Here is a 15,000-nt window from a genome sequence, read left to right on the forward strand (position 1 = left end):
GGACAAGGTCATCCACGTGTGATCGCTGAGCGGCCTCAGGGTACTTAGCGCTTCCATGGAAACCAGGTAAGTGCGGGTCCGCAAGATGCCGCATGCGTGTCCTCAAAGACTATCCTGCCAAGTGTATCACACCTAAAAATATCAACATTACGTATCTGTCACAACAGATAAAGAAGAGCTGAGGCTGGCGATGCAGCTGTGCACTGTTAAAACAGACGTTTTATCACAATTTCTCGCCAGAATTTGTAATGCCCGTTTAGGACTTCGTTTTAAGACAAGTAAATTTGCTCCATTTGTTGATAGAACTTCGTAGTATACTTAGATGGACATTTATGACCCTGGCTAATGTTCTCCAAACTGTATGGCCACATGTGAACAACACAACTTTTGTGACGTGTTGCCCACAGGGGTGTCACCCTGGAAAAACTGCATTTAATGTTCCACGCTCCAGCAGTTGTCTGAGACTTCTATGGCTGGGATTCTCTTATACAGCATTAGATTGTGTTATAAATAATAATAAAATGCTATCTTATCACTAATGATGTCACGCCTACGATGCAATGTAGATGTATCAACAATGTTTTCTGTATTTTAGCATTTGTGTAAATATAGTGTATTCAGTCCCAGAATTGTCAATAATTGACTGATCACTGGGTGCCCCACTGCTGGGACTCCCACTGATCGTGATAACAGGGGTCCGGAAAACTCATCTGCAGTGAGGAGGAGCTTGAATGCATTGGCGGTCTAGCATGCGCCCGTCGCTCCATTCAGTACCCATAGGACTGATGGAAACCGCTGATCACGATGGGGCTGCCAGCGATCAATCTGTTATCACCTATCCTGCGGATAGGTGATAATTGTAGGTTCTAAAAAAAACACCTTTAATGATGGCGTCTTGTCTAAAGAAGCTGAAAATAGCAATAAATCATTGACTTTTTTTTCTCTTTACAGGCAGTGGACATCGTTTTGCTTGTGAGACAGGTTGACAACATGTCTTCCATCTCGGCAGCTCGGTTAGGGTTATACATCTTCCGCTGTGGGTCTCAAGCTGCGACACCTGTGCTTTTATGCTCAAGACAGACTCACAATGCATCTGTGTCAAATTATAAGGGGACCTTACACCAGTGTCCTTCCTCTCGGTTATCAGCTGGAACACAACAAAAACTTCAATGGTCAAAGAGTGTGAGAGATCACAGCTTAGAACTGAAGATGGCAGAATCATGTAGACACTTTAGAAGGTTTATAACGGACCCTGTTCTTATAAACTCTATTCTGAAATGCCTTGCACCTTGGGGATCTAACGGAATGGCACCGATCATTATGGAGTGTAACCCAGGTATCCACTGTGCTACTACTTTTCTTAAAAGTGACTTAAAGGGGTTGTCCAGGCATGGTATGACCCTAGCCATCTGCTTTAGACACCGACCACTGCAAAACTTCCGCCTACTTCCGGGCACCGATGCAGGGGTCCAGGTGTCGGACCCCCACCTATCATATTCTAATAACCTATATTCTGGATAGGTCATTGGGATGAAAAAAAATTACCAATTCCTAAACAACTCCTTTAAAGAGGCTCTGTCACCAGATTTTGCAACCCCTATCTGCTATTGCTGCAGATAGGCGCTGCAATGTAGATTACAGTAACGTTTTTATTTTTTAAAAACGAGCATTTTTGGCCAAGTTATGACCATTTTCGTATTTATGCAAATGAGGCTCGCAAAAGTACAACTGGGCGTGTTGAAAAGTAAAAGTACAACTGGGCGTGTATTATGTGCGTACATCGGGGCGTGTTTACTACTTTTACTAGCTGGGCGTTGTGTATAGAAGTGTCATCCACTTCTCTTCACAACGCCCAGCTTCTGGCAGTGCAGCACTGTGACGTCACTCACAGGTCCTGCATCGTGTCGGCACCAGAGGCTACAGATGATTCTGCAGCAGCATCGGCGTTTGCAGGTAAGTCGATGTAGCTACTTACCTGCAAATGCTGATGCTGCTGCAGAATCAAGTGTAGCCTCTGGTGCCGACACGATGCAGGACCTGTGAGTGACGTCACAGTGCTGCACTGCCAGAAGCTGGGCGTTGTGAAGAGAAGTGGATGACACTTCTATACACAACGCCCAGCTAGTAATAGTAGTAAACACACCCCGATGTACGCACATAATACACGCCCAGTTGTACTTTTACTTTTCAACACGCCCAGTTGTACTTTTGCAAGCCTCATTTGCATAAATACGAAAATGGTCATAACTTGGCCAAAAATGCTCGTTTTTTAAAAATAAAAACGTTACTGTAATCTACATTGCAGCGCCTATCTGCAGCAATAGCAGATAGGGGCTGCAAAATCTGGTGACAGAGCCTCTTTAAGTATGTTCTCTGTAAATGGTATCCTTGTTATAGCAATCCAGATATGAGTGCTTTTTTTTTTTTTTGTTTAAATTACCTTATTTGTCTGTATGTTTTATTCAATCATATATGACCAGGTTGAACACAAAGTGGTTTGGGAGCCTCTTTTGTGTGGCTCCGGACTCCGTAACCCTATGATGGACTAGTGTCTGGGATTTAGAGATGCGGTCATAGATTCCTGGCACTCTCCCAAAGCTGTCCCATGATTTTGCTCAGATAATTAGGCCCTATGCAAACGACCGTAGAATTCATCCGTAATTATGGACCCATTCACTTCTATTGCCCACGGACACCTTCATGTATATTTACCGGAAGTGCCCGCGCCGTAGAAAGGCTCCGCAAAAGATAGGACATGTGCTATTTTTTTTTCTTTTAACGGACTGTGCTCCCAAATTTATATGGGAGCACGGCCTACAAATGTGGGTGGCTGTCCGCACCCATCAGTGGCCGGCCGAGCCCATGATTACCGACACGTTGTGTGCAGGGGGCCTTACAGAGTAATTTGGGTTGAAAAAAGACACCGGTCCATCAAGTTCAATCCTTCTCAAATTAGTTTTATAACATTCATTTCTAAATTATTTATAACCCTTAGGCCTCATGCACACGACCGTAGCCATGTGCACGGCCGTGATTTTCGGGTCACCCGCGAGCCACCCGCAAATCGCGGGCCGTGCACATGGCCACGGCCATTATTTTCAATGAGCCTGGACCACAGAACACGGCCGTAATATGGCATGTCCGTTCTTTCTGCAGTCCAGGCTCCTGCGCCATGCACGGACCGTGGAAACCACAGTCGTGTGCATGGCCCCATAGAAATGAATGGGGCCACAATTCTCCCGTGGTTTTTTGGTGGAATTGCGGCCGCAAAAGCACGTTCGTATGCATGGGGCCTTCGAGTCGTTCATGAAGGGATAACCATCTTTTTAGAATGCTGTCATGCATCTGACATTACTACCTTTTGGGGGCAGGCATTCCATAGTTTAATTAATTTAACTGTAAAGAACTCTTTACTGTATTTGCCTTTCCTCCACTCATAAAGGATGTCCCCTGGTTCTTTGTGCAGTTCTTAAAATTAGGCAGTATTGCATTTGGATTCCATATTTTTTTTATTTATTTTTTATTTAATATATATACACTCAAATCTTTTTTTACTTTTGCAGCTGCTGCTTGACATTGAATACTGCTGCATTGAGTACTGTCTATTTACAATAGAAAGACAAAACCTATTAGCCAACGGGTTCCGTCGGATGCTGTTTGAGTGCATCATTCAACGGATCCGGGCCTTCTGTTTTTGTTTTTTCGTTTTCTGTTCCGGTGAAGGAACAGAAAAAAAAGACATGAAGTGACCCTAGTATGGAGACAGTCTTCTGGGAGAATTACTATTTGGAACAATTCATTGGTGCACATTTATCAAAAGTTGGGTCATTTTAGCCAATATCTAAGTTAAAGCCCGGCTATTTTATTGACTTATGTTGCTGTCATAAATTTGTCTCATCTGTCCCAAAATACGTCACTATGGCTAACTTTCAGACTTACTAAAAGGACCATGCTTTTTCTACGCCAGTGCATGTTTGGAGTGGAGATGTAACTTTTTTTTCTGATTTGCAACAATGATGTGCGTTAATAGGCCTGACCCGACACTCTGTATAAAGCACGGGGTTGGCTTTGAAGGTGTGACCAGGCAAAGAGTTTGGGCATACATTAAGGCCTCAATCACATGACAGGGTCCGAGTGTCGGCCGGGAAAATCTGCAGTTTTTGGCCTATTTGGGCCAGATTTGCATCTGTTTTTTTCCCTATCCGTTTTAAAATCGGATGAATTTCATTTAAATTTGCCACACACAGCTCTCTGTAGGTGATGCCACCCTGCCCCTTGTAGGTGATGCCACCAATTCCCCTGTAGGTTGCACCCATCCCCCCCCCCCCACATTCCAGGAGAAGTCACTGACTTCAATGTCAATATATGGACAGTGTAGTCACTGACTTCTCCTGGAGAGGAATTCCCTGTCACAGGTCGGGAATTCCGCTTCAGAAGTGAGTGACATCGCTGTGTCCATATATGGACAGTGTAGTCACTCACTTCTCCTGTAGCGGAATCCCCGGCCATAGCGTCGGGGATTCCGCTGCAGAAGTGAGTGACATCGCTGTGTCCATATATGGACAGTGTAGTCACTCACTTCTCCTGTAGCGGAATCCCCGTCCATAGAGTCGGGGATTCCGCTGCAGAAGTGAGTGACTTCGCTGTGTCCATATATGGACAGTGTAGTCACTCACTTCTCCTGTAGCGGAAACCCCGGCCATAGCGTCGGGTATTCCGCTGCAGAAGTGAGTGACTTCGCTGTGTCCATATATGGACAGTGTAGTCACGCACTTCTCCTGTAGCGGAATCCCTGGCCATAGCGTCGGGGATTCCGCTGCAGAAGTGAGTGACTTCGCTGTGTCCATATATGGACAGTGTAGTCACTCACTTCTACTGTAGCGGAATCCCCAATCCCCGGCCGTGGATTGGGGATTCCGACTCCTACAGTGAGCAAAAAAAGACCCTCCTCCTCCTCCTCACATGCACTCTGCGCTAGGAGGAGGAGGAGAGAGTGCGCGAGCGACGGTAGACCCGGCCATCACTCGGGACACATTTCGGTGATGGCCGTGTATTACCCGGCCCCATAGACTTCTATGGGAGCCGGGCGGCTGGCTACCCGGCCGAAAATAGGGCATGTCCCATTTTTTGACGGCCGGTTTCCCGGCCCGTCAAAAAATCAGTCGTGTGAATAGCCCCATTAGGGGGTCTAGTGTTCCTAATGCAGCCGGGTGACGGCCGATTTATGAACGGCCGGGAAACCCTGCCGTGTGAATTCCACCTTAGAGACTTTGTTGTGGCAAGTGCTTATTTGTTTTTATGATTGAAGCTTCCAAACAGCATTGAACTATTAGATCCCCTGCACACGTAGTAGAAATATCTGCTACAAATATGTGGAGATTTTGCTGTGGATTTTACCTCTTTCATTGAAAGGGGTAGCCGCAGCAGGCTATGGATATTAAAATCCGCACCGCAGGTCTATTTCCGTTCAGATCTTATCTACATGGCTGGTACTGTAATCCGCTGTGAATTTTCCCTACGCAAATCCAGATGGAAAATCCATAGCATTTCCGCTAAATGTGATCCCTAATTTTTTTTTATTTACTCTCACGCCTCATTCACACGACAGGGTCCGAGTGTCGGCCGATAAAATCGGCCGTTCTTCCCGGCCGGTTTGCATCCGTTTTGCATCCGTTCCGATTCCGTTCCGGGCCGTGTTGCCGATTTTGACCCGTTTTGCATCCGTTTTTTTTCCCTGTCCGTTTTAAAATCAGATGAATTTCATTTAAATTTGTTGCCACACACAGCCCTTTGTAGATGATGCCGCCCAGCACCCTGCAGGTGATGCCGCCCTGCCCACCCCCCCCACATTCCAGGAGAAGTCACTGACTTCAATGTCCATATATGGACAGTATAGCCACTGACTTGTCCTGGAGAGGAATTCCCTGCCACAGGTCGGGTATTCCGCTGCATAAGTGAGTGACATCGCTGTGTCCGTATATGGACAGTGTAGTCACTCACTTCTCCTGTAGTGGAATCCCCGGCCATAGAGTCGGGGATTCAGCTGCAGAAGTGAGTGACATCGCTTTGTCTGTATATGGACAGTGTAGTCACGCACTTCTCCTGTAGCGGAATCCCCGGCCGGAGATTGGGGATTCCGACTCCTACAGGGAACAAAAAAAGACCCTCCTCCTGACATGCACTGTGAGGAGGAGGAGAGAGAACGCGTGAGCGACGGAATGCATGGCCGTCACTCGGGACACATTCCGGTAATGGCCGTGTATTACCCGGCCCCATAGACTTCTATGGGGGCCGAAAATAGGGCATGTCCCATTTTTTGACGGCCGGCTTTCCCAGGCCGTCAAAAAAAAGGTTGTGTGAATAGCCCCATTAGGGGTCTATTGTTCGTAATGCAGCCAGGTGACGAGAAACCCTGGCCGGGAAACCCTGTCGTGTGAATAAGGGCTTACTAGTGGATGTGCTTTAGACCTCATACAGGGGGCATATTACAGTTCTGTACAAAAGCTGAGTTGTATGGAGCTGTAATACAACTCCCAGAACACTCTGGAGCCATACTGTACCTCTGTATGCCTCAAATTTCATATAGAAGATTTTTTACAGTTGGGTTCCATATGAAAAAAAATTGTGGCAGACACTGGATTGCAGAGATATTCAACTTCCCTTCCCCCAACTATTGTCATACACACTATTCCTGAATTTAAGGCCTCATTCACACGACAGGGTCCGAGTGTCGGCCGATAGAATCGGCCGTTTTTCCTGGCCGGTTTGCATCCGTTCCGGGCCGTTTTTAACGGCCGATTTTGACCCTTTTTGCATCCGTTTTTTCCCCTGTCCGTTTTAAAATCGGATGAATTTCATTTAAATTTGTTACCACACCCAGCCCCCTGCAGGGGATGCCGCCCAGCCCCCTGCAGGGGATGCCGCCCAGCCCCCTGCAGGGGATGCCGCCCAGCCCCCTGCAGGGGATGCCGCCCAGCCCCCTGCAGGGGATGCCGCCCAGCCCCCTGCAGGGGAAGCCGCCCAGCCCCCTGCAGGTGATGCCACCCAGCCCCACCTTCCAGGAGAAGTCACTGACTTCAATGTCCATATATGGACAGTGTAGTCACTGACTTCTCCTGTAGCGGAATCCCCGGCCACAGATTCGGGGATTCCGCTGCAGAAGTGAGTGACGTCGCTGTGTCCATATATGGACAGTGTAGTCACTCACTTCTCCGGTAGCGGAATCCCCAAACCCCGGCCGGGGATTGGAGATTCCGACTCCTACAGGCAGCAAAAAAAGACCCTCCTCCTCCTCCTCCTCCTCACATGCACTCTGCACTGTGAGGAAGAGAGAGCGCGAGCGACGGAATACATGGCCATCACTCGGGACACATTCCGGTGATGGCCGTGTATTCCCCAGCCCCATAGACTTCTATGGGGGCCGGGTAAACGGCCAAAAATAGGGCATGTCCCATTTTTTGACGGCCCGGTTTGCCGGGCCGTCAAAAATTCGGTCGTGTGAATAGCCCCATTAGGGTTCTATTGTTCCTAATGCAGCCGGGTGTCGGCCGATTTATGAACGGCCGTCACCCGGCTGGGAAACCCTGTCGTGTGAATAAGGGCCGAGTCAATGGTCTGTACATGTTTGATCAATAGATCAGTGGTGAATCTGGTTCAAATCAATTAGAAATTCTGGCAATCACAGAGTACCTAGTGAAATGCAAATGGGAACTGTTGGGCCCTGTTCACACAGAGTATTTTGACAAGCATTTTGGAGCGGAAACCGCTTTGCAAAACTCGTCAAAAACCGGCCAAAAATGCCACCCATTGACTTCAATGGGAGGTGGGGGCGTTTTTCTGCCCTATCTTCGCGCGTTTACGCCTCTGACCTCCCATTGACATCAATGGGAGGCAGAGGAAGCGTATTTCGCAGAGTTTTTTGCCCGTAGCACTCAATGGAAGCGAGCGAAAAATGCGGCGACAATCGCGGCAAACGACGTGCAGGAAGGACAAAATCCCAAACGGAGTTTTAAGGCAGAATTTTCCTCCTGCAAGAAACTGTGTGAACGAGGCCTTGCACGTGTGTATTTTTGCTCCTGCGTCCAGGTATCTTTCAATGGTTAGGATTTTCTTCTTTTTTCAGTTATTTCTCTGAAACTTTGGACTTGTCTTTGTTTTGGTGAAACATGACTGCACTTTTTGTGTTTTTAGTACATGAAAAAAATTATCTAAAGTTACTCATGTTTAACGTGCGGAAAGGGAATGCTGTACATGTCGAGCTTTAGAGTATATTTACATGCAGTAGCAAATTACGTCTGAAATTATGGAGCTGTTTTCAGGCGAAAACAGCTCCTGAATTTCAGATGTTTTTGCAAGTACTCGCGTTTTTCGCAGCGTCTATTACGGACGTAATTGGAGCTGTTTTTCAATGGAGTGAATGAAAAACGGCTCCAAAAACGGCCCAAGAAGTGACATGCACTTTGACGCAGGAGTCTTTTTATGCACTGTCTTTTGACAGTGACGCGTAAAATTACATTTCGTCTGAACAGAACATTGTAAATCCCATTCCAAGCAATGGGCAGATGTTTGCAGGCGTACATTTAGAGTGTTTGCATGTTCTCACTTGTGCCAGAGTAATCCGATCTATTTTGTTTATAAACTGTTATGTTCTAATTTAAGGCCTAAAGTGGCTTAAGGTCCTATTTGGGACCGTTACTCAGTTACTCGTTACTCTTATCGTTCGTCCCTTTGTTTTCATCATGTTTGCATCACATCTCCCTGTTTACACGGAGATGTGCTGCCGACAACAATGATTTTTAATGCTGCATAAGGGCCTATTCACATCACTGTTGCCCTTCCTTTTGAGGGGTTCCGTCGGAGGTTTCCATTGAGTTAACCCCTCAACGGAAAGGCAAACGGAAACCTAAGCTTCCGTTTCCCTCACTATTGATATCAATGGTAACGGAAACCTAGCTAATAGTTTCCGTCTTTTACCGTTGTGACAGGGTTCCGTTGTTCTTGACTGAACCAATAGCGCAGTCGACTGCGCTATTGATTCCGTCAAAACGACGGAACCCTGTCACAAGTATGATAGACTGAAATCATTAGCTAGGTTTCCATCACCATTGAGTTCAATGGTGAGGGAAACGGAAGTTGAGGTTGGCGTTTGCTTTCCGCTGAGTGATTAACCTGATGGAAATCTCAAACGGAACCCCTCAACGGAACACAGACGGTGATGTGAATACAGCCTAAACTAGCAGATCCGCTGATGAACGAGCTTGTTCATTGACTGATCGTTGCCCTGTGAAAGCTCGTTTGCCCATGTAAAAGGGCTTTTAGACACGAAATACTAGTTCAGGTAATAATGTATTAGTGTGAATCTATGAGTTAAATGCTTTTCACACCGAGCACGGCAGGTACAAAGATGGAACGCTTTACATTAGTACTATCTTTTGCATGTAGCCCAAGGAAAAGCTCAAGAGTGTGTTTGATGTGAATGCTCTCCATTGAAATGATACAGAAAGTATCATATGAGGGATTACAGTGAATAGCAATGTCGGGCACAGCCAAATATTAGTTCTCATCGTCTGACAGACGCATTTACTTCTAACAAAAAAATGTGGCTTTGTGACTCTTTGTCCAAAAACAGGGATTTATAGCCCGTCTGTAATGTGGGTCACCATAAACATTGTGCATGAAGTCTGTAGAGTGGTGTATAATTTTTTTTTATTTTTTTTTATAAATAAGGACCTGGAATTCTTACTCGGGCATTGATGGATGCTGGCCATAAAGTGTTTGCCTTGGAAAGTAACTCAGATTTTCTACCATCTTTGGAGGTAATGAAAAATAAATCTTGAGGGTTACATTACATCAGTCTTCAGAAGACATGAGTACTTCCTATAAATTATTATTTTTTTAATCTGTATCGGTCCTGAAAGTTTTGTAATATACTTTTACTAGAAATTAAATTCCCTATCCTTTTAGCCTTTATCTTGGTTAGTCTAAGGCTGTGTTCACACTGAGTTTTTTTGCAGGAGGAAAATTCTGCCTCAACTCCGTTTGGGATTTTGAGGCAGATTTTGTTCTTCCTGCACGTCGTTTGCCGCGATTTTCGCTGCTGCATTCGCTCGCGCACATTGAGTGCTACAGGCAAAAAGTTCAGCGAAATGCGCTTTCTCTGCGTCCCATTGATATCAATGGGAGGTCAGAGGCGTAAACGCACGAAGATAGGGCGGTTTTACCGCTCGCGGGAGAATCCGCCCCGCCTCCCATTGAAATCAATGGAAGGTATTTTCGGCCGGTTTTTGACTAGTTTTGCGGAGCAGTTTCCGCGCCAAAAAGCTCGTCAAAATACTGTGTGAGAACAGGGCCTAACAGCACTTTTTATTTTTTGTATTTTTTAAATATGTATGATTTTTAGCAAAATGTAATTAAATTGCTGAACACCTACTTCTGGTGTAAAGCATGCAACATTGACCTAACCTTAATAAACATAGAAAAAATTATAAAATAAAAACATAGTACAATTCATAGACTAAAAGTAGATTGTATGAGCTTTAAAGAGGCTCTGTCACCAGATTTTGCAACCCCTATCTGCTATTGCAGCAGATAGGCGCTGCAATGTAGATTACAGTAACGTTTTTATTTTAAAAAAAACGAGCATTTTTGGCCAAGTTATGACCATTTTTGTATTTATGCAAATGAGGCTTGCAAAAGTCCAACTGGGCGTGTTTAAAGTAAAAGACCAACTGGGCGTGTATTATGTGTGTTACATCGGGGCGTGTTTACTTCTTTTACTAGCTGGGCGTTCTGACGAGAAGTATCATCCACTTCTCTTCAGAACGCCCAGCTTCTGGCAGTGCAGACACAGCGTGTTCTCGAGAGATCACGCTGTGTCGTCACTCACTTCCTGCCCCAGGTCCTGCATCGTGTCAGACGAGCGAGGACACATCGGCACCAGAGGCTACAGTTTATTCTGCAGCAGCATTGGCGTTTGCAGGTAAGTCGATGTAGCTACTTACCTGCAAACGCTGATGCTGCTGCAGAATCAACTGTAGCCTCTGGTGCCGATGTGGCCGACACGATGCAGGACCTGGGGCAGGAAGTGAGTGACATCACAGCGTGATCTCTGGAGAACACGGCTGTGTCTGCACTGCCAGAAGCTGGGCGTTCTGAAGAGAAGTGGATGATACTTCTCGTCAGAACGCCCAGCTAGTAAAAGAAGTAAAAATGCCCCGATGTACGCACATAATACACGCCCAGTTGGTCTTTTACTTTAAACACGCCCAGTTGTACTTTTGCAAGCCTCATTTGCATAAATACAAAAATGGTCATAACTTGGCCAAAAATGCTCGTTTTTTTAAAATAAAAACGTTACTGTAATCTACATTGCAGCGCCTATCTGCTGCAATAGCAGATAGGGGTTGCAAAATCTGGTGACGGAGCCTCTTTAACCCCTTAATGACCGCCGATACGTCTTTTTACGGCGGTCATTAGTGGGCTTTATTCTAGAGCGCCGCCAAACTACGTCGCTGCTGTAGAATAAAGTAAACAAAGCAGGGAGCCGTGAAATCTCCCTGCTCTCAGCTGCCAGAAGCAGCTGAGGGCTGGGGGCGTCCCTGCTCTGCCGGGTGAGATCGATATTAGTATCGATCTCACCTGTTTAACCCCTCAGATGCGGTGCACAATAGCGAGCACCGCATCTGAATGGTTTTGGAGAGAGGGAGGGAGCTCCCTCTCATCTCACTGACACCCGGCGATAAAATCGCCGAGTGTCTGTGTCTTCTATGGCAGCCGGGGGTCTAATAAAGACCCCCAGGTCTGCCTGCAGCGAATGCCTGCTAGATCATGCCGCAGGCATGACCTAGCAGATGCCTGTCCGTTTTAAACGGACAGGCAGTAATACACTGCAATACAAAAGTATTGCAGTGTATTATAATAGCGATCGGAGGATAGTGAAGTCCCCTAGTGGGACTAGTAAAAAAGTAAAAAAAGTTTAATAAAGTTCATAAAAAAAAAAAGTGAAAAAAAAAAATGAAAAACCCAGCTTTTCCCCTTACAAAATGCTTTACTATTAAAAAAACTACAATAAAGCAAAAAAGTTACACATATTTGGTATCGCCGCATCCGTAACGACCCCGACTATAAAGCTGTTACATTATTTAACCCGCACTGTGAACGCCGTAAAAAATAAAATAAAAAACAATGGAAAAATTGCTGTTTTCTGTTAATCCTGACTTAAAAAAAATGTGATAGAAAGTGATCAAAAAGTCGCATCTACTCTCAAATGATACCAATAAAAACTGCAAGTCGTGACGCAAAAAACAAGACCTTATACAGCTATGCCGACGCAAAAATAAAAAAGTTACAGCTCTTCGAATGTGACAATGGAAAAATCTAAAAAATGGCTTGGACATTAGGGCCCAGAATGCCAGCAGGGGGAAGGGGTTAAATGATTACTACCCTGAATTCTCAACTATTTTACAGAGAGGGGAATGTTTTTGTGACTTTTTGTTTTGTAGAATTGTAGAAACAACCTTTCAAACAATTTCTTAAAATGGTGCTTATGTATTATTATTTTATTATGTATATTTTTTTGTATTTCTAGACACTACAGAGAACTGCAAATGGACAGCTAAACGTAGTTCACTGTGACTTCTTCAAGATAGATCCCTGGTCTGAAGGACTTGTTCAGCCTCCTTCTATGTATTCCAGTACTCTTATGACAAACTTAAACATCAGTGAAGTTTCATGGGCTTCAGGTCAGATTCTTTGTTCCTGCTTTTGCGGAACAAATTTTTTTTTTTTTTACAATTTGTCAAGAAAGCTAGTCTGTAAAGAACCTTCTAAGTTATGTTTTTGTTTTTTTACCAACATTTTTTTTTTTCTTTTTCATTAGGATCACAAATTATTATTATTTTTTTTTTAAAGTGTTAGGCGGGATTCACGTGACATGGTTTCCCGGCAGGGTGCCGGCCGTTCATAAATCGGCCGGCACCCGGCTGCATTAGGAATAATAGACCCCTAATGGGGCTATTCACACGACCGATGTTTTGACGGCCGGGAAAAGTGTCCGTCAAAAAATGGGACATGCCCTATTTTCGGCCGGGTGCCCGGCTCCCATAGAAGTCTATGGGGCCGGGTAATACACGGCCATCACCAGAATGTGTCCCGAGTGATGGCCGGGTCTACCGTCGCTCGCGCACTCTCTCCTCCTCCTCCTCCTCCTCACAGTGCATGTGAGGAGGAGGAGGAGGAGGGTCTTTTATTGCTCGCTGTAGGAGTCTGAATCCCCAATCCCCAGCCGGGGATTGGGGATTCCGCTACAGGAGAAGTGCGTGACTACACTGTCCATATATGGACACAGCGAAGTCATTCACTTCTGCAGTGGAATCCCCGACGCTATGGCCGGGGATTCCGCTACAGGAGAAGTGAGTGACTACACTGTCCATATATGGACACAGTGACGTCACTCACTTCTGAAGCGGAATTCCCGACCTGTGGCAGAAAATTCCTCTCCAGGAGAAGTCAGTGACTACACTGTCCATATATGGACATTGAAGTCAGTGACTTCTCCTGGAAGGGGGGGCGGGGTTTGGGTGCAACCTACAGGGGGCTGTGTGGCATCGCCTGCAGGGGGCTGTGTGGCATCGCCTGCAGGGGGCTGTGTGGCATCGCCTGCAGGGGGCTGTGTGGCATCGCCTGCAGGGGGCTGTGTGGCATCGCCTGCAGGGGGCTGTGTGGCATCGCCTGCAGGGGGCTGTGTGGCATCGCCTGCAGGGGGCTGTGTGGCATCGCCTGCAGGGGGCTGTGTGGCATCTCTCTCTGTGTGTGTGTGTGGGTGCGTCTCTCTCTCTCGTTCTCTCTGTGTGTGTGTGTGTGTGTGTGTGTGTGCCGCTCTCGCTCTCTGTGTGTGCGCGCCGCTCTCGCTCTGTGTGCGCGCGCCGCTCTCGCTCTGTGTGTGCGCGCGCCGCTCTCGCTCTGTGTGTGCGCGCGCCGCTCTCGCTCTGTGTGTGCGCGCGCCGCTCTCGCTCTGTGTGTGCGCGCGCCGCTCTCGCTCTGTGTGTGCGCGCGCCGCTCTCGCTCTGTGTGTGCGCGCGCCGCTCTCGCTCTCTGTGTGCGCGCCGGTGTGTGTGTGTGTGCGCGTCGCTCTCGCTCTCTGTGTGTGTGTGCGTCGCTCTCGCTCTCTGTGTGTGTGTGTGTGTGTGTGTGTGTGTGCGCCGCTCTCGCTCTGTGTGTGTGTGTGTGTGTGTGTGCGCCGCTCTCGCTCTCTGTGTGTGTGTGCGCCGCTCTGTGTGTGTGCGCCGCTCTGTGTGTGTGCGCCGCTCTGTGTGTGCGCGCCGCTCTCGCTCTCTGTGTGTGCGCGCCGCTCTCGCTCTCTGTGTGTGCGCGCCGCTCTCGCTCTCTGTGTGTGCGCGCCGCTCTCGCTCTCTGTGTGTGCGCGCCGCTCTCGCTCTCTGTGTGTGCGCGCCGCTCTCGCTCTCTGTGTGTGTGTGTGTGCGCCGCTCTCGCTCTCTGTGTGTGTGCGTCGCTCTCTGTGTGTGTGTGCGCCGCTCTCGCTCTCTGTGTGTGTGTGCGCCGCTCTCGCTCTCTGTGTGTGTGTGTGCGCCGCTCTCGCTCTGTGTGTGCGCGTGTGTGTGTGTGTGTGTGTGCGCCGCTCTCGCTCTGTGTGTGTGTGTGTGTGAGAGCCGCTCTCGCTGTGTGTGTGTGTGCGCCGCTCTCGCTGTGTGTGTGTGTGCGCCGCTCTCGCTCTGTGTGTGTGCGCCGCTCTCGCTCTCTCTGTGTGTGTGTGTGAGCCGCTCTCGCTGTGTGTGTGTGTGCGCGTCTCTCGTGTGTGTGTGTGTGTGTGTGTGTGTGTGTGTGTGCGCGCCTCTCTCGTGTGTGTGCCTCTCTCTCGTGTGTGTGTGCGCGTCTGCCTCTCTCTCTCTCGTGTGTGTGTGCGCCTCTCGTGTGTGTGTGTGTCTGCGCCTCTCTGTGTGTGTGTGTGCGCGTGTGTGTCTCTCTCTCTCTCTCTCTCTGCCT

At 47.5% G+C, this 15,000-nt stretch overlaps 1 protein-coding gene across 2 annotated transcripts in view; it reads left to right on the forward strand.

Moving 5' to 3' along the window:
- TFB2M (transcription factor B2, mitochondrial) overlaps window positions 1-15,000 on the forward strand; it is a 40,785-nt gene that overhangs the window by 825 nt on the left and 24,960 nt on the right. Inside the window, exons 1-4 of one of the 2 annotated variants that reach the window (XM_075862745.1) lie at window positions 1-66; window positions 952-1,336; window positions 9,727-9,815; window positions 12,587-12,740. The exon at window positions 1-66 is cut by the window's left edge and continues 825 nt beyond it. In XM_075862745.1, the coding sequence (XP_075718860.1) occupies window positions 991-1,336; window positions 9,727-9,815; window positions 12,587-12,740 (589 nt within the window). In that variant the 5' untranslated portion in view covers window positions 1-66; window positions 952-990. Of the gene's footprint in view, window positions 67-175; window positions 279-951; window positions 1,337-9,726; window positions 9,816-12,586; window positions 12,741-15,000 lie in introns of those variants that run through there. The other variant, XM_075862746.1, reaches the window with a different exon arrangement.

This window comes from Rhinoderma darwinii, chromosome 4 (assembly GCF_050947455.1).
Source record: "Rhinoderma darwinii isolate aRhiDar2 chromosome 4, aRhiDar2.hap1, whole genome shotgun sequence".
Taxonomy (NCBI): domain Eukaryota; kingdom Metazoa; phylum Chordata; class Amphibia; order Anura; family Rhinodermatidae; genus Rhinoderma; species Rhinoderma darwinii.